Source organism: Pinus tabuliformis, chromosome 1_2, assembly GCF_031772625.1.
Source record: "Pinus tabuliformis cultivar Carrire ecotype Pingquan chromosome 1_2, CPIR1, whole genome shotgun sequence".
Taxonomy (NCBI): Eukaryota; Viridiplantae; Streptophyta; class Pinopsida; order Pinales; family Pinaceae; genus Pinus; species Pinus tabuliformis.
Window position 1 is genome coordinate 858,492,198 of NC_142298.1, and position 26,539 is coordinate 858,518,736.

A 26,539-nucleotide genomic window follows, 5' to 3' on the forward strand; every position below is an offset into this window, starting at 1 on the left:
ATAATTTTTTTTTTTGAATAAATACAAGTATCAAAAGTACATTTATGAAGACCGAACCTAGTTACATTTCCTTCAACAAGAGATGATCTAGAAACCTTAGTTCTGTGGCCTTTAGGGCAAATGCCACTGTTCTAGACTCTCGTGTCTCTTAGATCAGATGAATAGTCCAAAAAATTCTTCCGCTAAGCAATCCTCTGGGTCAAATATGAGAGTTGCATCCCTCCTAGAGGTCCTAAAAAAGAAATTCTGAATTCCTGGATCTGCAATGATAATGCCACTAACAAAGCTCTTTAGAAAAAATCCTAAAATATAGGAGAAAACTACATTACGAGTGCTGTTCCAGAGAAAACAGCAGAAACTTTTGACTAGATTGAGAGAGACAAGGTGCACTGCCTTAGAAGAGCACCTATCTGCAAAAGAAGTCCCTCAAATTTGCTGGAAAAGCCAAAATCACCAAGAAGAGGAAGGCACTGGTGGTGAAAGTAGTAAAAAACCCTAAAACGTGCTGCTGTGCTGAAACTGGGCTGTAAAACCCGAGTTTCAGATCTCTGCTGCATTGAAAAATACATGTTGAGGCTGAAAAAAAGGAAACATAAGAGAGAGCCGCCCTAAAGAGGACAGAAATATGCAATAAAATCCTTTGTACTCTTCTGAAAAGACCAAAAACCTGCCAAAGGAGGGTGCTAATGAAAAATGTCCTAGCAATTTTTTGATGTCTCAAAAAATTGCCAAAGACCTAGTTTCAGCCCTGAAAACAGCATTGGATAGGGAAGGGAGAGTCACATTGGCTCTCATACAGTAAACTTCAGTAAACTCTAATCCAGCAAAGTAGAACACTTAGATTTGTAACAACACTACTCATAAGTTGATAATATCAATAGTAGTGCTCAAGCTTGAGCTTGATCTCCAGCTCGAGAGAGAGAGAGAGAATCAATGAACAAGAGAGTTATGGTGCCTATAGGCTAAAGAATCATGTCTATAGGCTAAAGAATCAATCACAAGATCAATACAAGATAACTGATACAAATGAGGGCCGAGTTGTGGGGCATCTCCCTCCATGAGGCAGTTTTAGGCCTGCATAAATGCTTAGGTCGATCTTAGTCACCTAAAGCAATGTAAAATATTGTTGGCTAGGTTGGCTTTTAAGCCATAACCTAGTGATAATATTAATGAGGATGCTTAGCTATAAATGATCACATGTGAAGATTACCATCATTCTAGCCATTGTTAGGTTGAGAGTAATAGCCTACATCTGACCTACTTTAAATTTATAATCAATGCAAGTTTCATATTCAGAGGCAAGATTTTGATTTTCTTTAACAAGTTTACAACATGTTGGGATTGCATTGGAGATTGTAGCTGGGGCATTTTCCAGATGAAAGTTGAGGTCCATGTTTGTACACTAGCAGTTGCAATACATTGTTAAATCAATCTCAATGGTATTGAAATATAGCTGCAAAATATCTATGGATGACTATTTATCTTAAGTTTAAGATATAGATTGTGTTTTGAATTCCATGGGAAAATTTGTCCTAACAATCTCCCATATTTTCTTCATTTCTTATTCTAGTTGCATTTTCAGAGCTTAGCATTGGAGAGATCCAAAGATGTTGTGGGAATGCTTAATTTCTTTCTTGATTGCCTTTTACTATTCCTTAATATCCCACTGTTGCTTATATATGTTCAAAATTATCTTTCTCAGTTGGACTCCTGATGTTTTTGATTAGAAAACAATGCAAGAAGGAAAAGAATACTGTGAGCGAAAAATCAACTTTCTTAAGGCTAATCATGACAAACTTGTTGAGGTATAGTGCTTCATGCTTACATTTTTTTTTGGTGAGTAAAGTTTAATTATACTATGCTTTTTTTATAGCATACAGTACATGTAGAGTTTTCTTTAAGTTTTTTGGTTATAACAGATTTAGAGTTTGCATATCCTGAAGTTTTATTAAACCATTGGTTTATGGTATGTGTGTGCTTTGTTTTCAAGACATTAAGAGCATAGAGACCACATGGATACTCAGTTTTCTTGTCTGTGAATGTTTGCATCATTGTTGTGCATATGTTTCACTCAAATCCAATATTAGGATTGGTGTTGATGTTTGCTTTTGGGAGCATGCAATTATGAAATAGTTGGTTTTTATGTTTTTTAGTTTTACTTTTTAATTAAATTATCTCCTGTTCCTTCATAATGCATTCACTGGGGAAACAACCCACTAGGCACTTCCCCTCATTCAAAAGATGGCACCTAGGATAAACTGGATTCTGTTAATTAAGAGCTCAGCATATCACTTGCAGGAATTGAACCTGGGTAGGGAGGATAGCTTCTTCTCCTCAACCACTTGGGATATCCATTTCACAATTGGCGGGTGCTTTATGTCTGGTTCCTTGAGGAAATTTAGCATTGAATCTTAACGGGCGCAGTTCGAAGCACAATGCACACAATGTGAACTGCAGGCGCTAAAATTTTGAAATCTGTCTAGACTCTATACGAATATTTGTTAACCTTTATGTTAATACATAAGTTCATTTGAATAGAATTATAATGGCATCTTGGAGATTAAGGGTCAATCAGGTGTGCACCAATAATGTCTTATGATTTGAGGACATTTTGTAAAAAACGCTTCCTGCATTTTTTTGAAGTATGTACAGATATGGCCCTTTTACAGAAAGACATAGGGCAAGTGGGTAGCCACCACAAACTAGAGTAAATCAGATTTTAAAATCCATTAAACCTGTCTCAAATTGTTCTAGATCCTTTGTCAAAAATATCAGTGTTAAGAAACATTGCGATTTAATCGCAATCAAATCGAGAAATCGGGATTTTTTGAAAGCCCCGATTTTATTGCCTGCGTTTTACATTGATTTTTTCATGAAGATTTAATTGTAAAAATCGCGATCAAATCACGAGTTGATGTGAAAAAATTGCTGACGCATGCACAAGCATGTTTATAAAGTTTTTTCATTGGTTTTTTTATGTTATTTTGCAAATAGAGATAAAGTTAGAGAGCGGAGGAGGAGGAGGAGGAGAGAGTTAGTCAATGGTAATGTTAAGTTCTTCAAGTAAAATGATGAAAATGAAAGATAAAGGACATTCTCATTTATCTTTCATTTTCATCCTTTTATTTAAATTTTTAACATTACCATGAAATGACTTAGGATGTTTGAGAGTGGTTCCAACCTCATTGGATTTCATATGGAGAAAGTAGAATTTTATGTTAATCTAGGTTGTCATTGATGTTAATATAGCAGTGTTTGTGATGGCAAATTCTTTGATACATGATTGCCCATTGATGGCCATTGATCATAATGCTCATAGTGATGAAAGTTTGATATATGATGATATGATGAGATGGAGGACCTAAGTGGATTGAATATATATATACAGACAGAATAGAAGCAGTAGATCCGTGAAGCAACAGGAGCAAGAAGCCAAAGAGTAAGATGAAGAGTTTATCGAAAGCCATCAAAGAAGCAAGTCATCGAAGCAAGAGAAGTAGGTTATCGCATATGCCCAAGGGTAAGTGTTATTGAAAGAACAAAGAGCAACAACGATAACAGAGGAGTAAAGAAGAAAACTATTGGAAGAGCGAAGAGAAGTCACAAGAGCAACAGCTATCGGAAGAGCGGGGGTAGGAAAGTACGAACTTCCTTGATCGTGGCTGAAGTCCCGCACTCAATCCTAGCCGTCGATCTCATAGTCAACCCTTAGATCATGGTCAACTGCGGGGGTTAAGGCTGTTTTTAATCCATGTGCCAGTTGAAGTCCCGCAAATCGTCGATTGCGATAAGGCTATGGACCCGACGGATTTATTAACAATTGTTTAATGTAATATTGCATCCGCAGTATCGCAAGTTTCAAAGGGATGTTAAAACCTCTGATTGCGATAGAGTTGTGGACCCGATGGATTCATTAAAAACTGTTCATTGAATATCGCATCCGCTTCATCGAAAGACAAAGCATGTGCACACTTGTAAAACCTCTGATTTTTTATGAAGTTGCGATTACGGGATTAAAGGAATGACTCCGATTCTCATGAAATTGCGATTGTGAGATTAAAGGTGATGACATGGCATGTGGGACCTCCATGTGGAGAAGAAGGACATTTCACAATTCGTGAACGTGAATTAGCATAAGAAAGGAAGCTAAAGGGCGAGCGAACGGTAGAAAGAAAGCCGAAGGTTGAGTGAGTGCAGAGGAAGCCGAAGGGCTAGCGGAAGACGAAGGTAAAAACATTCTGTTGATTGGGTTAATAAAAAAAAAGGCTCAGACTTGTGATAAATTGATTGATGGAAGAAGTACAGAATGCAATTTTGAAGAACAGTTCTGTGAAAGGAAATAAAGTTTCATCTGTCATCGTTTGAAGGGAGCAGTAGACAACACCAACATTGAAGTGATTGTGAGTTTGTTTCTTGGAAGTAAGATATCGTGACAATAAGAAGCAGTCACTCCCGAAATAGTTACCGCAACAGTGAGAACAAAGGGTTAAAAAAAAAACAGAGAATTGTTTTTGTTGTGCAGACATTGAGGCTTAGTGCAACTTATCAAAGATATCTTGTTGAAAAACATGAGCAGATCTTGGAGACATTATTGGAGATCATGATGGCTATTTGAGCCCTTGGAGTTGGTGCCTTAGAATTGGAAGGATTGGTGTCCTTGGAGTTGGTGCTCCTAAACATAAGGTTGGTGCCTTGAGAAGATAGGGTTCGAGCCCTAGAGGTTGGAGCCTCACAAAAGACCAAGTTGGTGCTTGGCAACAGATTGGAGCCTTATATATATTGTACCTGATTTATTGTAAAGATTATATTAATAAAAGTATTTATTCCTATTGTTCATTTTGTGTTCTAAATATAAATAATTTAACTGGTAAAAATAACAATTGAAAAGAAACACTGATTCACCCCCCCTCTCAGTATTTCCAACATTTTAGATCTCATTCAAAATGCAGTAGACTTTTTCAAGATTTCAAAATTGGGGGGATTGCAGCGTTTCCATTAGATTTTGTCATGTATGAGGATATGGAACTAGTATTTAATCAAGGGCACCAAACCCTCTATGTACTTTGATGTTAGTGGCATTGGTTGTCGAACTTCTCTATCATGACACTACTAAAACTGTGCCCATCACTCAAACAAAATCTTGACTTGACATGCTACATTTTTTCTATCTTATTTTAATGCTTAGAGTGATATTGATGACGAAGATCCCAATATAGGCAATAATTTTGATGATAGGTAGGTATTTATTGTAGCATATGATTTTTTCTTGGAAGCTAGAGGCCATCTAGAAACTATTTGTTGATGTATTTTTGGTTCAGAGATGGATTGCACTCGATGCTATTTTGGTTATGTGCACCCTTACATGCTATATAAATGAGAACTTTTGCTTATTTGTGCATAAATGGTTTGGATTCATATGGATGCACATGACTATATATGTTTTTCTTTAAAATTTGAATATTTTATGTGTTTTTGGTCGATTATTTTTTCTAGTTTGGTTTTTTTACTAGTTCCGGTCTGGTTCAAAGGGTTTTCTAGTTTGGTCACTAGTTTATCAGATCCGATAACATTGCACCTAACATGGAGGCCATCTCATTGGATGGGATTGACACCACTACTGCATGGGGGGTTGAGGCCAAGGGGCCTGTCATGTAAGCAACCCCTGATTTGTTAAAGGAGGCAATGGAGGAGGTAGGCTCTGCAGGGGAGAGAGAGGTAACAGAGAGGAGGAGGAAGAGAAGGAGGAGGTAGGCTCTACAGGGGAGAGAGAGGTAACAGAGAGGAGGAGGAGGAGGAGGAGGAGGTGACACCACCTACCATGGTCACCAATAGAGGACGTAGTCTACCTCTTGCTACTTCTTCTAGAGGACATTACAATCGAAAGCTTCAATATCCTTCAGAATAATTGGACTCCTTGCTACCAATGGCCTGTGATGTTTTGAGGATTCGATCTTGAGACGTTGGGTTTTCGAGTTCTTGTTTATGTGGACAGAGTGCACCCTGGCCGTGAAGTCATAAGCTTGATTGCGAGGCTTTGAATCTTTTGGCGATATCGGACAGGATGGTTGAGGCGGCTTGGTGCTTGAGTATTACCAACAATGGTATGGTGAGCGGTGGGAGGAGGAGCGGGATTGTATGAGCAGTATGTAGAGGTATTGTTAAGAAATGGTGCATTGGAAGGTGTTGTATGACTGCCAGAATTGGGATAGTGTATAATACAGAGTTGAATACGGAGCGGAGTTTTGGTAGGGGCCGGAAGGTGGAAAGGCCGAGGGGCTGGAGTGGACTAGGACTGTGGAATCACATAGCCTCAATTGGTCACAACATCAACGCATTTATTGTGCAACCCATGCACCAATTCAATGACAACATAGCTCCAATACAACACATAAAAGAATCAAGGTGCAATACAAAGAAACTGATTGCTTTGGCTTGGCATATATATGTCCAGTCTCCAATACAACGTTAATCTCCAATGTATACCGATTTTGGATAGTAGAATATAAAATGAACCATCTCAACGCACATGCAATCATTACATGGTCTTCAAAACGAAGCTCAACGTGCAGAACAACACTTAAATACCAAGAGAGAATGCAACAGGAACCTTATAATGAAAGCAATGGAGCTTTGAACATATTCGAAGCAACAAATAAAATGTGAGGACGCACTTAAACTCACACAGAAATACCCAGTTCATAGAATGAAGCACCCTTATCAATTACTTGTGTTTCTGCAGGAACACACAATGACTAAAAAAGAACAACTAGGTCGACAAATGCGTTAGGTAGTCTGAAAATAGAAAACGCCCACACCAGAGCCATAATAATAACCCTTATACCTTTATAACCGTTTTTTTTTTATAATTACTGAGGATAGGTAGCACTGACATGTTCTGGGCACCCAGGATTTTATGTGTTGTCCTTACTGAATTGCAGGCACAACAGGTAATGAAGACCAGGCTAGCGCTATTCAAGGCAGCTCAGACCAACTTCGTGGGGAATAATAACATGCCATTTTTTTCTACCTAAGGCATAAAAGGTGAGGAAGATGACTACACAGGCCACACATCATGGCTCTGATACCATGTTAAGCACATACATCGCGGAGGCAATATGAAAGATAAACATTGAATTCCATATCTTATTCACAATGATACATATTTATAATACATAGGAGTGACCCTTGGTTTCACATTCCAAGTGGTCCCTTGGACTCCCTTTGGCTAGCTTCCACACCAACTCTTAGAGGATTAGGTGTCCAACAGAGTCCAATGCTAGTCCAAGGGATTTCATCTAGAGGAAAAGCCTTTACATTTCCTTGCAAAAGGGGTAGAGGAAATCATTAGTTAGAAGTTAGAAGTTTGAAGTTAAAACATAGTGGTTCATTTCATTGTATATGACTCATGATATGAGATACATTTATTATATATTTTGTTGATATTTTGAGGTTGAGTCAAGACTCAGAATTCAGGACAAGATTCACTGTTATGTGTGATGTAGCACTAGACATCTTACATATCTTATATATTAGTTATTTATTCATATTTATCTGTCAATGCATTTTTTAATTTTATGTTGTGGATGCTTTAGATACTATAAAACAATTGAAAAAAAATGAATGTTTTTGTATTTGTTTTCTTTTTTTTCTTATTTATAATTTTGTCGATGTTTTGCCGTTTCTTATTGATTTTTTCTTGATTTTTATCAAAAATTTCCTAATATTTTTATGAATTTTTCTTTTTCTGGACCCTCTCCGATTTTATCCCAAGTGCGATGTTCGCAACATTGAAAAATATACTACCACGTGGCCATGCAATGTTTACCATGAATGTCCCTAGAAAGCTACTTGGCCATATAACATACAAACTAGATGTTTTGAAAATGATTGCCATTAAGGCACACAAAAGAATGACAATGAACATTAAGTTGCTGGTAGGATCAGACCCATAGTTGGAGAGGATCATTTTTATCATTGTTGGAAGCTCCTAACCCTCATTCATTGGGTCCACATCTAGTACAACAATGCCCTAACTATCATTTCCTGATTGTTTTTCATTCATTGAAATTAACATTGGAAGAGTTGGGAATTTATCATTTGATGGCTATACCACTATGTCAACACTCAAATTCATTGCTTGGCCAGCTCTATGCCTTGGTCTACCTTCACTTTGTTGAGACTGTTTGGATTGCGGTGAAGGTGTTGGGATTTGGTATGGAGTTCTCTACTCTTGTTCCATGGAAACACTCCCCAATATTGTTGTGGTTGTTGCAGGTGTGCATAATGTTATTAGAACCATCGGATCAGACTCATTGGTCAGTTTGGAAAGTTTCACAAAACAATTAGGAGAACCAGAGGCTAGTTTTGAATTGGTCCCTTCATCAAAAAAATTGGATCCCACCCAAGTGCCATCAGTCTAAAACACTGAAAATTTTAAGCAGATAAAGAAAGAAAATGTGCATGTGCTCATTGTTAAAATTCTAGTGATGCAAAGACTAGAATAGTTTTTTCACAAATGATAACTGTTACCGTTCAAACTAGTAGGGGTCCTAGGAGGGGATCCTAAAAGGGCAATTGCTAGGTCAAGGACAACAATTGGGTCCCATAACCTATTGAAGTTAATCTCACAAAGACCACTTGGAAACCAAGTTTTCACAAGGATTTCTAGGACTAGGTATCTTCCTTACAAGTCTTATCCTCAAACCCTAGCCCTTGAATTCCCCTTGGCTCTTCCTACGGAGCCTTATACCTTGCTTCATAAGCAAGCAAACCATACAATTGAGTCTCTCTCTTGTGAATAGGCCTTAGGAACCACTCCTCATCCTTTCATTGGTTCAATCATCTAGTGATTCCCTTTATATCGTGTCTCAGGGGATGGAATTGATCAACCAGGGGTGTGCTTGACCTAATTAAGTGGGAGAAGGGGATCAAAGGAGAAAAATTTGGTAATTTTGATGCAATGATCCCAATGAGGTCACTAGCAAAGGGAAACTAAGGGCAAGAATTGATCTCGGAGCTAGGGCTTGAAATATCTCAAGGTTTCACCATCAGAATTGCTTCAATTTGGAGGGCCTCTAGAAGACACAACAACGCAATAGTGGGCAAGAGATCAAACTCTTTAGATGGATGAATAGTGAGAAAATTGATTCCCTAGGTCACCTATGGAGGTTAGGCCTAGAAAGAAAGGGAGATAGGTGAGGAAAAATATGCTTTTGAGTGATCACCTATGGAGGATTAATGCCTTGTCCTTTGGGAGAAATGGAGTCAAGGAGATTTTAACATTTGGAATGGATTCACTTAGTCAAGGAGGCCTTAGAAACAACTTCACATGGCATTAGGGCATGAGAATAGCTGCGTCAAGGTTATACTTTGATTTGCAATGTTTGATGACTTATCAAGATAAAATTTTGACACAAAATATCTCTAGGAATATTCACTCATTCATACATGGCCCATGACATGATGCAACATTATAAAAGATCAAATTTCCACAATTTCGCATTAGAAAAGCAGTAAATTTCAGCCTAGTATAGCGAAAATCCCAGCAACATGCATGTGACAAGAGAAAATAACAAGTATAGCATTTGAAGAGTACTTACATGTTAGAAAGAGTATATCCAATCATCAAAATATGCCAATAATGAAGCTCCAAGACAAAATGAAAGAGATCTGAACATCAAAATTCATCCATTCATCCAAACTCGTTCTCCAAGAAGGATAACAAAAATCTCACAAGAGAAGATAACCCAATCCAAATGATGATGATGAAAATGAATCATCTCACTTCTATTTATATAAGCTCTAATGAATTCAATTTAGCTAAATTGGCCTAATTGAGCCCCTAAAATAAAATAATGTGCACAATAACAATACTTTTGGTGAAAAACCCTCCAAGTAGCTCAATATTACATGAATAAGCCTTTCAAGAGGGCCAAATGATCAATAAAGTGAGTCGTTGGGTCTTTGAGGAGGCCTAATGAAGTCCAAGGGGTGCCATGATGTAGAAATGGACTCCCAACATAGTGGACAAGGGGTTGGTCCCTTGTTTTCCAAGCAAGAACTTGTGGTGCTGCTAAGGGGTTGTGGGGGCACAAAGACATCTTCATGGGTCTCCAAGTGGATTGAAAATGCCTGTAGACCATCTGTAAGGGCTAGGATGGTGATGTAGGCCCTCCCTCTGTAGCGGGAGACATCCTCTAGACCCTGGAACATCTTCCAAGTGTATGGAGCATGTGTGGAGTTGATTGGGCATGGTGAACGAGGTGCATCATCCTCATCCAAAAAGCTGGAACACGAGCAATCAATGATCGGTGTTGGGTTTCCATGAAGTAATATCTGCTATGGTGGAGGCCCATGGCTCTCACCGCTCACCATTCAAGTGCCAATGTGGCCCTCTAGAGGGCTAGGACCCCGTATAGGGAGACCAAGCCCCAAATGAAAACCCACTTGCAATCTTGCATAAGATCCAATGCGTCCCCTTGCCCTCCAATACAACAAGTCATTAGAATACTCAAATAATAAAGCTTACAAGTCATGGAATCAATGGGGCACTCCATGGTCGTATGCCCTTCCATAGTGGGCTTTGACTTGTACAAGTGTCTCCAAGCTCATTAGGGGGTCAACCAAGGACCCGATTAGATGGTTTCAACCTCCAAAGGGGATGACATGTCCATGGTACATCCTTTAAGTGGTAGGTGGAAAATGATATAATAATGGAATGGAGTGGGGATCAGGGGAATCATCTAGACCACATGTGAAATTTCATGGGTAGCTATAATAAGGGAAGCCCACACCTGGGTATGTGAGTGTAGGAGGGAGCAAATCTTGGTACATGAGTTACCCCAACCTTTGTTTTTCCACCCTTAATATGCCTTTTGCCTTTTGTTGATTTTTCTTCATAACTGCTCGAGGCTCCAGGGGATGAGAGCATGATGTGTAATATGTAGCAGTCGATACCCCCTTAAGGTGGGCTAGTTCATCGCCCACTAGGGGTTGGGACAATCAAGGGTTCCTTAATGATAGAGGGGGCTCATCTAGGGCCCATAGGAACCAGGGTGATAGCCATGGATAAGGGGTAGAGCTCATCTTTGGCTTTTTCCCACGTGCTAAATTTGTATGTCCTGGTTATCTTTTGCATTTTGTGGTACATTTCCTGTTGAGAGTGGCCAAATTATGCTTTTTCTTTTCTTTTTAGCTGCATCAACCTCCGGGGCATTGTTCCAGGCCCGACCTAAGGTGTGGACAAGGGGAGGGGGAGGTCAAGCCTATGTGGAGCCAGTGGACACATGTGGACCCGGATGGGAAAATAGATGAATGGGGCTAAAATGAATGGAACGGGGAGATGTAGGTGGTATCAGGAAGCAGGACCACACAACCAAAATCGAGATTTCCCATGTAGTGCCAACCTAAAAGCCAAATGGGTAGTAAACCCACGGGACTAGGATACAAGGGCAACCATGAAATCGGGCAGTGGAGACAAGAATACAAGCCTAACCCACTCTTTTTGCCGAATCCCCCCAATAATCCATGCCCAAAATTGCCCATGAAATGTAAACAAAATCATTCAACCAAACTAATGAAAAGTCATACCTTTAGGGTCGGAAGGCCCACCTTCAAACATACATTCATAACAGATGGGTGAGGGACCACATGGTTGGCTCAGGTGGTGGAGAAAATGGCACATCGAGTTATCTGGGGGCTGCTCGCTGCCAGCTGAGGACCATCTAGCAGTTTTTTTTCTTTCTCCTGTGCATACTACCCATAGGTGGTGGGTAACAACGACTACTTCTATTGATGTAAATTGTTCCTTCTTTATACTTTAGTCAACAAGTAGCTATACAAGAAAAACTTCAACCAATTATTCTTCAATAAGAGTAGTAAATAGAGATCACAGTAGACAATGAAATAATGGACAATAAGCAAGAGACACGAGACACCAAGATTAGGCTCACATCCAGGGCAAAACCCCACATGGGGAAAACCCAAAATTCTTTCCTTATAAGAGAGAGATTTGTTCCTAAAAGTACATAAAAATGTTCCGACAAATCCAAGATAATCAGTGTGCGATGCCCAATCAAATTCTGCTCATAAATTCCAATTCTATTCAACAAGTAAGCTTTGCACAAGGGGGCCGAAATATAGGCCTAAAGTCACTGTTGTAATTATCAACGAATTGTCCACAATATAGCCCCAAAACCAGGCCTGAAGTCACTAAGGAAGGCCGAAGTCACCATTGGACTGTCCACAATATAGCCCCAAAAACTAGGCTTGAAGTTACCATAATGGAGGGTTGAAGTTCCCACTGTAATTTGTCAACAAACTATGGAGAAGGTATAAATAAGCCCTCGATCAGCTTCAGTGTGGTCACTGTGGTGTGACAAAAGGAGAGCGGGGGTTGTTGCAATTATTAGCCACAAAACATGTAGCAAAACAACGATAGAAACAATCCCAAGTCATTGTAGTAACGAATCCTTGAAAATGATCCCAATCTTAGTCAGAATATACTTGTGCAGCATGGGTTCACGAACCCGTTCCGGGTTCTCTTCCCCACGAACTGGGTGTTGGAACGTGTACTTCCTAGACAAACCCAAATGAACTTGGTACTTCCCATAAGAACCTGGTACTCAGTATCTTCGGGCTAGGTTCTTTTGCGTAAATGGGTTTGCCGAACCCCCAAAATGGGTTCGTGAACCCTGAAAACAAGTTTGTGAGGGGTTCTTGAAGATGTTTTTTCCTTTGTCCAAAAATCCTTTTCTTCTCACATTCCACGTAATGGCTTGTCATTATGTTGAATAAGTTCATGGAAGTTCAAAATTTGAGTATCAAACAAATGATAGAGAAATGATTTGGGTATTGGATACCCATATGATATATTAGATGGAAGATAATCTCCTCCTGGTCAAGAGTAGCTTACAAATAACTCCATAAGTTTAATGCATCCTTAATTAACCAGTTCACTATAATGACATTTTCAGTGTTCCAGGGGGTCGCATCCCCCAACCTGGGGGTCGAGTTTCCTAGCTCCCTCGCGCTCCGGGGACTTGGGGACGAGAGGGGGACGTTTCCCCATGCTCCCAAAAAACAGGGTATGCGAGGAAACTTGAAAGGGGTCGTTTCCTCCAATTGCGGTCGTTTCCTAGGTGAAAGGGGTCTTAAGGGTTCTTGAGGGAACAAAAAATCGTAATTTTTAATATTTGTTGACCGACCATGAAGGATTTACATTATGTTCATTTCACATTTCATTTTCTATTTGCTCCTTCGTTGAACTGAACACTGCCGCCATCGCCAAGCAGCCTTCTGTCTGCTCCTTCATTGAACAGAACACTGCCGCTCATGTATCAGACTTGACTTTTATATTATTCAGTATTCAATGTTCATAGTTGGAAGTGGAACATCAATATGGTTTAAATTTTAAAGTTTAAAACTTTAAACATTTATAATTTTATAATTTATTTTCATTGTGCATTGTTAGTAAGTTAGTAGATTAGTAGTTACACTGTACAATTACGAAATTACATGTATGATGTATGATTATAATTTATATGATAATGATATCAATGATCATGCTTTTCGTTTTAAATTTGTTTCAGTTATATGATTCATCGATTTGTATTTTAATTTATAAGTTTTTAAGACCCCGACGTCCCCCCACGTTTCCTAAAAATTGGTGGGGAGCTTTTGCATAGGCCACTCCTGTGTATCCCCGCTCCCTCGCCTCCTCGTACCCGAAACTTGGTGGAACATTGACATTTTTACAGTTGAAGTTGGGTTTTAAAGATTGCTAGGTTGAATGCAGCCAGGTCACTGTACTGTACTTTTATTTGAATATGGTAGAATCATACTAGAAGGGATGTTATGTTATTTTTAGCGCAAACCCTATTCTCAACCTTCATAGTTTACTGGGATGTAGTTAGTAGGTCCACCAAATATATAAGCTAATGTGTTTTTCATGAAAGGATTGGTAGAAGGATGACATTATGTTATTTGGAAACATTCTCTGAGGGACTGATAATAATGAATTTCCTAGAGGTCAACTTCATCTATAGGTATTCTTTGACTGATAGGAATCAAATCATCTTTTCTAGCATGAATATGTCGTCCTTGTCATTAACTTTCTTATAGACCTTAACAACACTGTGTTTCAACTTAATAACGAAATGTATGTGTATCTTAAAAGGATTTTAGTCTGCCAACCAATGTCATAGATGAGTATCAGATTGTTAGGTTTCAACTTAAACAATTGATAACATGTAAGTTGGAAGATTTCAAAATTCATATATATTATAATTTATAAAATATAATATATATAAATTATAATATACCCTTGACGAACCCATTTACCTTGTTTCAAAAAGTGACGCACCCATCCCCGTAGTTGTCCTCGAACCCATGTTTCTAGGGAACATAGGAATATACTCTTGTAGTCTACTTCGCATTTGAAATAGAAGGTCGAATTGTATTGTAATTGCAGACCAAATGAATGAGTTGATGATAGCCAAAATGATGATCACCAAGCTCTTATTTATAGTTATAATGTGAGGGCTAATTATTAGCCCTAGTAGGGTCAACATGATTTCTTCTTGAGGTCGACTAGTGGAGTTAATAAGGGCCGACTTGAGATGCCAAAAAATCCATTTCTTCTCTATGAAAAAATGTCGACCATAGCTAATATATTTTAACACTCCCTCTTAGCTAGGGAGGTAGTTTTTCATTCTCTCTCAAGATTCATCTTCCTGACCAATCCATAGGTCTCTCGACCCACAACCTAAGGAAGAGAACACAATCCAAGCTTTTCTCTCTTTCAAACTCAACATAACGAAATATACATAACATCCATCTCAAAGCATCTCCCTGACAACAAGGTCTCTCGACACAACCTACAGGAGGAATCATCATTCCATGTCTCGGATAACAATGTCATTCGACACACAGCCTACAGGAGGAATCATCAATAAATCTCCCAAACAACAATGTCTCTCGGCACACGGGCTACAGGAGAAACCAACAAAGCATCTCCTGGATAACAATGTCTCTCGGAACACAACCTACAAGAGGAACCAACAAAGCATCTCCCGAACAACAATGTCTCGGTACACAGTGTACAGGAGGAACCGATAAAGCATCTCCCGGACAACAATGTCTCTTGGCACACAACCTACAGAAGGAACCAACAAAGCATCTCCCAGACGACAATGTCTCTTGGTACACAACCTACAGGAGGAAGCAACAAAGCATCTCTCGGACAACAATGTCTCTCTATACACAACCTATAGGAGGAACCAACAAAGCATCACCCGGACAACAATGTCTCTCGAAAAATGACCTACAAGAGGGACCATCAATACATCTCCTAGACAACAATGTCTCTTAGCACACAACTTATAGGAGGAACCACAATGGCTCTCGACACAGCCTACAGGAGGAACCAACAAAGCATCTCCTGGACAACAATGTCTCTTAGCACACAACCATTAGGAGGAATCATCGATACATCTCCCAGACAACAATGTCTCTCGGCACATAGCCTACAGGAGGAACCGACAAGGCATCACCCAGACAACAATGTCGCTCGGCACACAACCTACAGGAGTGGTCTATCCATGATGCTAGGTAATTAGTGCTCCCTCTTCAAGGGGATTCTCATTCATTCTAGCAACCAGTTCATCATCAAAGTAGCCATGGTGGATTTCTGTTCTTTATCAAACACAATAACATTCAATTGTTCATTTAGTTTCAACCAAGACTTTTCTCGGAAGCAACATTATCAATAGTAGACCATAATTGGATCCAACAAATATCAAAGTCTTGCATCTTCTCCAAATCATCCATCCTGCAGTCCATTGTCTCAAGGATATCACCAAATTCATGCCTCAAAAACAACTCCCTCTTGCACAAAAGTCCTTTGATCTTTGTTTGCTCCCTTTGAGTATACAACCTATCACGAGTCTTTTTGTCATATAGTTCTTCCGTCATTTCCAATCATTGCCACACCTTGGTAGTCTCCATTATGTACCTACAAACCTCACTAGGAGGCTATGGAAGAACAAGAACAATTAAGCAAGACAAGAGACTTATAATGAAATAATTAATAGAAACAATCAAGATAATACTTATCTTTTAAGAGTGTGTCAGCTCCCTCTTGATGTTAGCCTTCTCAGATCGAGTCAATTTCATTACATCATCAAGGAGTACATAATTATAGTCAACAAGGATTACTCATCATCATTAATAAGGAGTACACATCGCCAACATAATAGGGTACACATCACTCATCATTAAAGAATCATCATCAACATCCATATCATCATCCACATTACCAAGAAGTCCATATCATCATCAAGAGTTCACATTATCATCAAGTCAACATTATTGTCATCAATATCATTAATGAGATTGCGAACCCACATCGACATTATCATCATTATCAACATCATCAAGAAGTTAGGGTTTCGAACAAAATCAATTCTAGGCTTTAGGTTCATTTTTCATCTCCAAGCCCTACCATAAACAATCAAAATATAAGATACTTATCTTTTGAGTTCATGACAACTCCGTCTTGATCTTCAATCTTCTTGAGGCTAGTCATTAATTTCCTGTTTCCATCATGCTCATCATCATCTTGATTCCTTCATAGTATATCTGTAATCATTGACAAGTACAACCAAGCAAAATATACAAAAACAAGAGCATGATGTCAATATAAGGCTTTCATGATTTCTCAAAAGTGAGCTTCTAGGATATTGGATACAAACCCTAGAAATCCCATGACCTATTTCTTAGGTATTTGAATTTTAGCGGAAACATCTAGCCCTAGGGATGTGACTTTCAAGCCCTAAGATTCATTTTTACTTCAACCTTTGCAAGGATTATTATCACATTCCCTAGGTTATCCTGTTAAAATTTAGATTTTTCAAACCCTAGATGTTATTTTCCAAAAGCTAGGGTCTCTTGAGTGGGAACAACTAATTAAGGTTAGGGTTTATTAGATTTTCTTCTCCAAAAGCAACCTATGGATTTTACAAATCATAGCTAGTCCAATGTTAGTCTTAATTGAAACAACAAGAGAAACAAAAGATACTAATCTTTTAGATCAAGACAACTCCCTGTTGGTCTTGAGTCCTTATAGAATTCAACCTACAGATCAACACTTGTCATTCTTGAACAACATCCTTGCATCACTTATTATGCTAGAATGAGTGTTTTGATTCAGAACCATTTCTACTATACTTTCTTTTTGAAGATGGCTCATCTAGATCAACAAAAAATGCATGATGACTTCTACTTCTTTTACGATCATTATCCCTTTCATAGTCATCTCTTCAATACCTTCGAGGACATTGAGTTTCATAATGACCATAAGCTTGACAACGAAAGCATTGAATATTGGACAAATATCTTTTATCTTTTCCATTTCTTTCATCTCTTCTATCTCTTCTATCTGGAGAGGGAGGAGGAGGTCTTCTATGAGAGGTAGAATCCTTTCTTGAAACAGATTTAGGACCTTGTCTTTTACCAACACTTCTTTGGAATTTGCCAAAATTTGGTTTCTTCTTCTTGTTTCCCTTAACATGAGCTGCAAATGCTTCTATACTAGGATCTTCAATGTCTCCTCTAGAGTAGAGTCTTGACTCTTCTTGAGTGCATGCTGCCCATAACTTGTCAAAGGTTGGAGCATTCTCTCTTGCACTAATACCTGAAGCAAATGAGTCCTAAGATCTAGGGAGACCACCCAAAGCAACAACTACCGATCCCTTATTAGAAATTTCTTCATCAATGGCTTTGAGTTGGCCTCTAATTTGACATATCTTGACAAAGTATGATACTATTATGTCATTCTTTGTCATCTTGATGTTACAAAGATGACCTCTTAGATTGATGGACTGATTTACATTATTGATGGTATACAATCCAATGATAGCATCGTACGTGGCCTTCACCGTCTTATGTTCAGCAATATAGGGAATCAAATGATCCCTAACAGAGTCCAATAAAATACTTTTTGCTAAAATATTGTCTTCATGATACTTATCTTTTCTTGCTTGATTAGATGGTTCAGTAACTTTACCTGTGACAATTCCCAAGACTTTATTCCTTTCAAGAATGCTCTCAACTCTTGCGTTCCATGCCCTGTAGTTAGTGGCTCCTTCAAGCTTGCTTTCAGTCTTCATGAATGAAGAATTCATGATGAAAATATAGGACAAAACCAAAAGACCTTTCAACTGATCTTTAGGATACTCTTCAGGTGTTTTTGTAGTGCTCTTATGTTGATCTCTCTGCGCTTTTCCTTCACCAAAGCTCTAATACCATGTTAAAATTCTAGTGATGTAGAGACTAGAATAGTTTCTCACAAATGATAACTACTTCTATTGATGTAAATTGTTCTTCTTTATACTTTAGTCAACAAGTAGCTATACATGAAAAAGTTCAACCAATTATTCTTTAATAAGAGTAGTAAATAGAGATCACAATAGACAATGAAATAATAGACCATAAGCAAGAGACATGAGACATCAAGATTAGGCTCACAACTAGGGAAAAACCCCACACGGGGAAGACCCAAAATTCTTTCCTTATAAGAGAAAGATTCTATCCATCAAAGTACATCAAAATATTCCAACAAATCCAAGATAATTAGTAGTGTGATGCCCAATCAAGGTTTGCTCATAAATTCCAATTCTATTCAACAAGTAAGGTCTGCACAAGGGGGCCAAAATATAGGTCTGAAGTCACTGTTAAGGAAGGTCGAAGTCGCCACTGAATTGTCCACAATATAGCTCCAAATGTTAGAAAATCAGAAAGGCAGAAAGATTTTCTTATCTTCGATAATTACTTGTGATGTACTTGTATTCTTATTATCTTATTTATGTCTTCCTTAACTTATTTTCATCAAGCAACTATCAAAACATAAATGCATGAAGATCAAGACAACAAAGGACACAACGGGTAGGCTCGCAGCCAGGGCAAAACCCCTCTTCTAGGGGAAAACCCAAAAATTCTATTCTCTTCTTCAAGAACCAATTCAAATGAGACAACCAAGACCTTTGAACCAACAATAATACCTCCTCCATCCCACCAAGCTAGCCTCCCAAGAAGACTAGTCAAACTTTAGTCAAATCTTCAAAGCTCAACAGAAGTCAACCTTCCAAAATCTGAGTCAAACAGGGTCTCGACCCTATCTGCAATGTTTGAAATTCGTCCTGCAACACTTCGGACTTGCAGTAACCCTAACCAGTCGAGAAACTTACACATGTGAGTCAAAATAAGAGAAAAAATATCCTTCTTTACTTTGCTAGGTTTTCTTTTCTTCTTTAAGCCCTTTTCCACCTTCTTCTTCACATTCACACCTTTTCTTTTATTGCAGATCGAATGATTTAGCGAATTGTGCCATAGGAGGTCGAACGCATTGCTTATATTAGTTGTTGATCACCCTAATGAGGCTGACATGAAGAGAGGGCAAGCCGACTTGGTGGAGGAATTTTACATGACCAATTTACATCAAAAATAATTTTTTTCTTTGATAGAAAAAACCCAATAAGGGTCTATTATATGATGACAAGGACCATGACTCAAGACACAACCCTAGAAGAACTCAATGGGTGCTTTGACCTATAAACATAATAAATTGAGCATGAAACCCATGCTTATAAAAATATTTTTCTTTGATCTTTTACAATAATTTTCTTTTTCTTTTTCTTTTGACAAATATATACGAATCACATCATGTCCTGAGCTAGACAACAATTATGAAGACCGATACTAGTTATATTTTCAACACTCCCTCTTAACTAGGGAGGTATTCATAATTGTTCAATCGGTACAAGGATGACCTCAATTTGAAGTGTTACAAGAAGAGTACAACAACATATACAATGCTAGATACCATCAAGGCCAAAAACTGCCAAAGTATCAATCCAGGTGTCATCAAGGCAACTTGCCACTGTAGGTACCATTAGGTCACAACCCTGGTATCAATCCAACTGGATATAGATGCCATCTAGGCCTCCATGCCAAAACACCAACCCATCACAGGAATCTAGGTATCATCAAGGTCAAGATATCAACACTAAAATGAAGCTCCATATCATCAAGACCAAGATACCCTCCCACACAGGGATCTAGACATCATCAAGGCCAAACTATAACTGAGATCTCGATATCAACCAGGCCAAGATGTCCTCCCAAGTACCATCATATGGGCACGTAGCCTAAGGTACTCATCTCTCCCTTCTCAGAGATAACCATCAATCCAAGCATGCTTATCAAATATTCAAAAACATCCCAGGGAGAGATCAACACATCATCCATTTGTTCATCCATCAGAACATACTGTAGCTCCACGACCCTAACCAGTACCAAACTTCCAATATATTTTTTCTTACTATCAATGTGCTAGCATAAAATCCGGGGTTTGCAACCATTCTAATGCTACTTAGGTCTTCATAATATCCAAACAAATTTCGACAAAAGATTCCTTTCCAACTTCTCAAGCAACACCAAACTCAGCCTCAACGCTTCTCAAAATAACCAAGTCTTGTTCACAACTTAATCAAACACGAATAATCATTAGTAGTGCTTTAGCCATTCTCTGATCTCACTTTTTCCTCATGTCCTTCACTAGATGTACCACTGCATGACACATAAAGCATAGAATCATGCCCTCCCTCTCAACTATGCAGGATATACACTTTCCTTCATAAAGAAATACATCCAAGCTCTGTCCTCAACTTAGGGAGATAAGTTCATCATCAACAACTTTATTCTTCCAGCGACACAAAATTTTTCTTTTGCATCATTATATCTTCAGAGAACTTCGAGATTTAGGAACATCATTCATTATCTTCATATGGTAACAAGGTCATTTTCAATTATCAATTTAAACTTCAATGCCATGAAGGTTCTTAAAACTCCCTCTTTCCATCATGCTCAATATCTTCAAAAGGTCATCTTCAAGTATGAGGTAGACATACAACTTTACAATTTCTTGAAAACTTTGTACCTACAAATGTCATAAAGTATAAACAAGCACAAATATATATGTACAGGTGCATGAAATTAATTTTATCAATCGAGGGTTATCATGTTATCACAAAGAGAGCATCTAGGGTTATCAAAAGAAATTAAATGTTAGATATCCAAAACCTAAACCTAGTTAGGGTTTAAATCATACAAAAGCATTTACACCTAGGGTTTCGCTTTCACGCCCTAGGATCTTATATCAAACTCTACTGGGGTTTTGTTATAAACCCTAGATATTATTATCAAACCCTAAAAAGCTAGGGTTTTTACCAAAGTGAACAAATATCAAAAGATAATACTACGAGGGTTGATTTTAATTTAGAAGTCAAACACCTTAACAATATAAGAATCTTCATGAATCTATCGCAAAACCCTAGATATGAGAGACATTAACTTAAATTGATTTTAAAGACAAAATGATCATACCTTCTCATGTGATGGATACATGCTACAAATTTTATAATCTTAAACATACCTTGAGTTTCTTTTACTACAAACCTTGAAAGGCTCCCTCTGCAACAAGGCTTCTCACAAGTCTTCCTTTGAAGACTCCCTTCGAATTTATCCACAATCCTTTCTTTTAGAATATTCCTGCAATTTTTTATTTTCCAAGAAAAATACAGGGGAAGGATTATAGCCTAGTGAAAAAAGTAATGGTAGATATAAAGAGGAAATTTTGACAAAAATGTAATGAAAAGATGAGGAAACAAAATACTTATCCTTTCGAACTAGTATTGATCTTTTAGGGTCTTTCCTGTTCCTTCCTATCATCATGCTCATTAAATCACAAGGGTTGTTTTGCTTCTTATTATGTACTTGCATTAATTATTAACAAGTACTACCAAGCGAAAATATACCAGGATAAGGGCACGGTGTCAAGGCTTGTTAATCTATGGATTCTATGATATCTTAGAGGATGCCTTCCTCAGGTTTTTAAATACAAACCCTAATCAGTTCTAGGGACATGATGTCATACCCTAGACTTTATTTAATTTTATCTTCGCTAGGATTTGCTATACACCTTAGACTATCTACAAACCGTAGAAATCAAGAGCTAGGGTTTCTATGAAGGAGATTAATCATATTAGGGTTAGGGTTTTACGTTGACTAGGGTTCCCTAATTCAATATTCATTTAGGGTTTATAATCCTAGATATTCAAAAATCTAACAAATATAACATTACAAACCCTAGACATAAAACATATTGTAAAAACATACGGATGAACATGTTATGTCATACGTACCTTATAGTAACCTTACCTTATCCTTTCTTGCAAGTGACTGCTTCCCAAGGATGAAGTTGTACTTCCTTCAGTGCTACCTTCAAGAGAAACTTCAAAGGTGCCAAGTCAAGATGCTCTTTCTTAAGTTGATTGACTTTTGCTTCTTTTGGTTAAGGTATGTGTTAGTTTTTTGTTATGGTCTCGAAACCTTGTGGAGAGGCTAAAACACAAAAGTTCTCCAAAACCCATAAATCGTTTCTAGAAATTCCACCTAGAGATGGCTCAATTAAATTAATTGACCATATAAATAAAAGTTTACTAAGTCTAACTTAGGAAAAGTCGTTGATTAATAGGAATTAATTGAAAAAGGTGTGAATTATCTAGAAACTCACACAGATCGACTTAGACATAATCTCAACCATTGATTAAGATTTAATCTTAGCCATTGGAGTCCCAACTGGAGATTATAAGAAGAGGTCGATGGGTAGATGGAGAACACACATTGCAGATACTCAATGATCTACACAGTTTGATACTCCAATGCAGGTGATTAGCAGGAGAGATCGAGTATCAAGTGTCAAGAGGAGCAGAGACAGTGACTTAGAGGAAGATTTCCAGTTCCGGAGAGGCAGTAGCAAGTGACAAAAATATTCCACGTTGAAGCTAGCCTAGAAAAGCCGCAAGCGTCGAATGGATTTTTCTGACGGGTCCCAGTCAAGGTCGCACAGGTTTTCCCAGCACAGCCGCGAGGATTACGCAGGTTTTCCTAGTACAACCACGTAGATCACTAGAAGCAGAAACGACTTGCGTTGAGGTTGGATGGCCAATATTTCGAGGGAGCAGTAGGACAATATTTTCAGGGGCTGCACAGTGCCTAGCCTGGCAGTGGGAATTGTTGGGCAAGGGTTTGATTTTAAAATTGCATTTGCAGGAGAGTTCGATTTGTCTGGAATAGTGATTCCAGCAGGTAGAGGGAGCAACAACAACCTAATATTTTCACTGAGCAGTTTTCTTGTCAAGGCGCAGAAGGGTTTTGCAGTAGTTTGCTAGAACAAAATTAGTGCCCGGGGAAGAGAAAATGCACACACAGAGGAATTTCTCTCAGAGGGTTTCTAGTTCAAAAATCCAATATTTCCAGTTGCAACAGGGAATTTTCTCACTCCAGAAGGGGGTGCAACTGCGAATAGTAGAACTAGCAGCCGAGCAAGTGAGAGGGAGATTTCCATCCCAGGTCAAGTTTTTTGCAGCGATGGCCACAGTCAGGCTCAAAGATCAAGATAGATTGGACGACACCTCCAACTATGTCATTTGGAAGGCAAGAATGTCCTTTCTCCTTGATGAGCATGGTCTACAAACTTATGCAAACAACATAGTGGTAGAACTTATTGATAAACAACAACTAGCGAACTTTAGAAAGGAAATGGCCAAGGTGAAGTGGATGATTCTTGATGGAGTTCGAGATCATATAGTCTCACATATAGTGACCAAGACCAAAGAGATGTGGGATGCTCTCGCAGGGTTATATTAGAATTCTTCCGAGTAGCGGAAGATGTTTCTAAAGAAGACGCTGTGGAATATCAGGATGTAGAAGGGTGAAGGCATAGATCCCTTTCTCACCAGAATTCAGGACATTTGGGATCAACTTGCTGTCGTAGGAGAAGTGCCTCAAACTACAAAGCTTGTGTGTTTGGCCTTGAACAATGTCTCATAGGAATGGGAAACCTTCATCCAAGGCATTCTGGGACGAGATATATTACCAACTTGGGACAAGATGTGGTCAGACTTGCAAAAGGAGGAGTTGAGGCGATCACTAGTGAAGACCTCCATCAGCGACAACAACAGCAAGGGATCGAAAGGTGTGAATGAGGAAGATAATGTAGCCCTTGCATCAAAGGGCCCCAGTCAGGGAGAAGGTTCGCAGGGGGAAAAGAAGACAAAGAAGGATCTATCCAAGGTGAAGTGCTTCAGGTGTGGCGAGTTTGGCCACTATAGTACTCAGTGTCCTCAACGGAAGGATAAGCAGGAGAAGCAAGATTAGGCGGCAACATCCTCTAAGATAGACAAGTTGTTCTTCGGGTTGGAGGAAGACTTCGCCATGTTTGCAGCTATACCTCCAGGAGTGAGGTGGGGCGATATGGAGCTTTAGTCCCAGAGTTGCATAGAGATTTGGGTAGGGTCCATTGAGGTTTGCATCGGATGGTGTCTTCCTCATGGATCATTAACTTGCTACATGGGCCCATAGTATTCAGTAGCAGGAGGCTCAGTGTTAGTTGATGAAGTCAGTTCCAGAGTGATAGTTGTAGACTAGTTGCAGTAAGATGTTGAGAAGCGTAGAGCAGGAGGTTCAATAACAGAGTCAACAACAATGCAAATTTCTTTGTAGACAATATAGAGTCTAGTAGCAATGAAAGACTCAGGAGATAGTTGCAACACAAACACAGATGATTTAGTATTTTGGATGCTTCTGAGTTGTAGTTGTTGTAGCAGCAACAACAACAATTGAGAGGGAGTTGAGTGGCAGTGTAGATGCAGAGTTGGCAGCAATACATGATGTACAGTGCAGTGTGAGCAACAACATAGATGCAATAAGTTGGTTCAATTACATTCGGTGGCAGATGAATCCGAGTTAGCGTAGTAGTTGGTGGATAGTGGCAGGCAACTACAATTGTCAAACATTAGAAGCGTGGTTGGAGGATGATGCAAAGACAAGGTGTTGTAACTGTTGTGCAACTCTAGTTGGAGAGAACACCTTCCTCACTAAGGAGTGTTAGTTTTTGTAGCATCAGATGGTGTTCTAGTCTTGAAACCTTGTGGAGAGGCTAAAACAAAAGAGTTCTCCAAAACCCAGAAATTGTTTATGGAAATTCCACCTAGAGATGGATCAATTAAATTCATTGACCATAATTAAAAATTTCTCAAGTCTAACTTAGGAAAAGTGGTTAATTAATAAGAATTAATTGAGAAAGTTGTAAATTATCTATAAAATCACGCGGATCGACTTAGACATAATCTCAACCATTGATTAAGATTTAATCTTCGCTGTTGGAATCCCAATTGGAGATTATAAGAAGAGTTTGATGAGTAGATGGAGAACACACATTGCAGATACTCAGTGATCTAGACAGTTCGATACTCTAGTGCAGGTGATTAGCAGGAGAGATTGAGTAGCAAGTGTCAAGAGGGGTAGAGATAGTGATCCGTAGGAAGATTTCCAGTTTTGGAGAGGCAGCAATGAGTGAGAAATATTCCACGGTGAGGCTAGCCCAGAACAACTACAAGGGTCACGCGGATTTCCCAGTACAACTACAAGGATTGCGTGATTTTTCCTAGCACAATGGCGTGGATCGCCAGAAACAGAGACGACCTTCGCAGGGGTTGGACGATCAGTTTTCAGAGGGACACAGAGGTCGGAGTTTGTTTGTGGACAGAGATAATTTTCTCTCCAAATATTTTTGTCAAATTCTCGCTGATTAAATAGCCAACTAGGCTTCCAAAGATTGCACCTAGAATTCACTGCTGCATAATAATATAAACTCTCAGTTGCTGCAACCAGTTTTCCAACATTAGGTTTTTCCGGGGACTTTTGTCCAAAATAACAGTGTCACAATTTTTGTGTGTTAACATTTCTCAGTTTCCAGTGCTTTTATTTTCCGCAATATTTTTTATGGTGAAAAATTACATTGTGATTTATTCGTTATTTGTCGTAGCAAATAAACTGCATAATTAATTTACAATTAGAATAATAGATTTCCTGTTGCTGCAATTAGTATAAATTATCACAGTATGCTGCTACAGATCTTCAACTAGACTTTTATTACTGCTTTCTTGCTTCAAATAGTCTCTGGATGAGTTCTCAAAGGATTCTTTTTAATTTGGCATTCTTTGATAATAGATTTGCCATAAATTACAATTTTTCTGATCTTTTATCTAGTGACTGCATTCCTCTGGTTAGGGCTTTTCATAGTCACTGCAAAGGCCATTAAACCTAGGCCTATAATGTGTTTATTCATTGCGACTTCTCTTCTCCTTTAAGGTAACTACTTTGTTTGTTTTAGGGACTGATTCTAGACCACTGATAGGTCTCGGTCCTCCTTATACACAAAATTTATTAGAAGTCTTTTTCAGTGATTCTCAAGCTTGGATGTGCTCTAGCCATGAAAATTGGTGGAGAGGCTAAGGCACATGAGTTTTAAAGAACTCAGAAATTGTTTGGTGAAATTCCACCCAGATTGTATTTTATTAAAATAATTAATATTTTTAATGGGGTTCCTAAGTCTAAACTTAGGAAAATTAAAGTATTA

At 38.6% G+C, this 26,539-nt stretch overlaps 1 protein-coding gene across 2 annotated transcripts in view; it reads left to right on the forward strand.

The window, feature by feature from the left end:
- The window catches only part of PFD5 (prefoldin 5), a 128,172-nt gene that overhangs the window by 62,832 nt on the left and 38,801 nt on the right, over positions 1–26,539 (forward strand). Inside the window, exon 3 of one of the 2 annotated variants that reach the window (XM_089396134.1) lies at positions 1,728–1,805. The exons of the other annotated variant lie outside the window; for it this stretch is intronic. Coding sequence (XP_089252260.1) covers positions 1,728–1,805 — 78 coding nt within the window. The remainder of the gene's footprint in view (positions 1–1,727; positions 1,806–26,539) is intronic. 2 annotated transcript variants of the gene reach the window in all.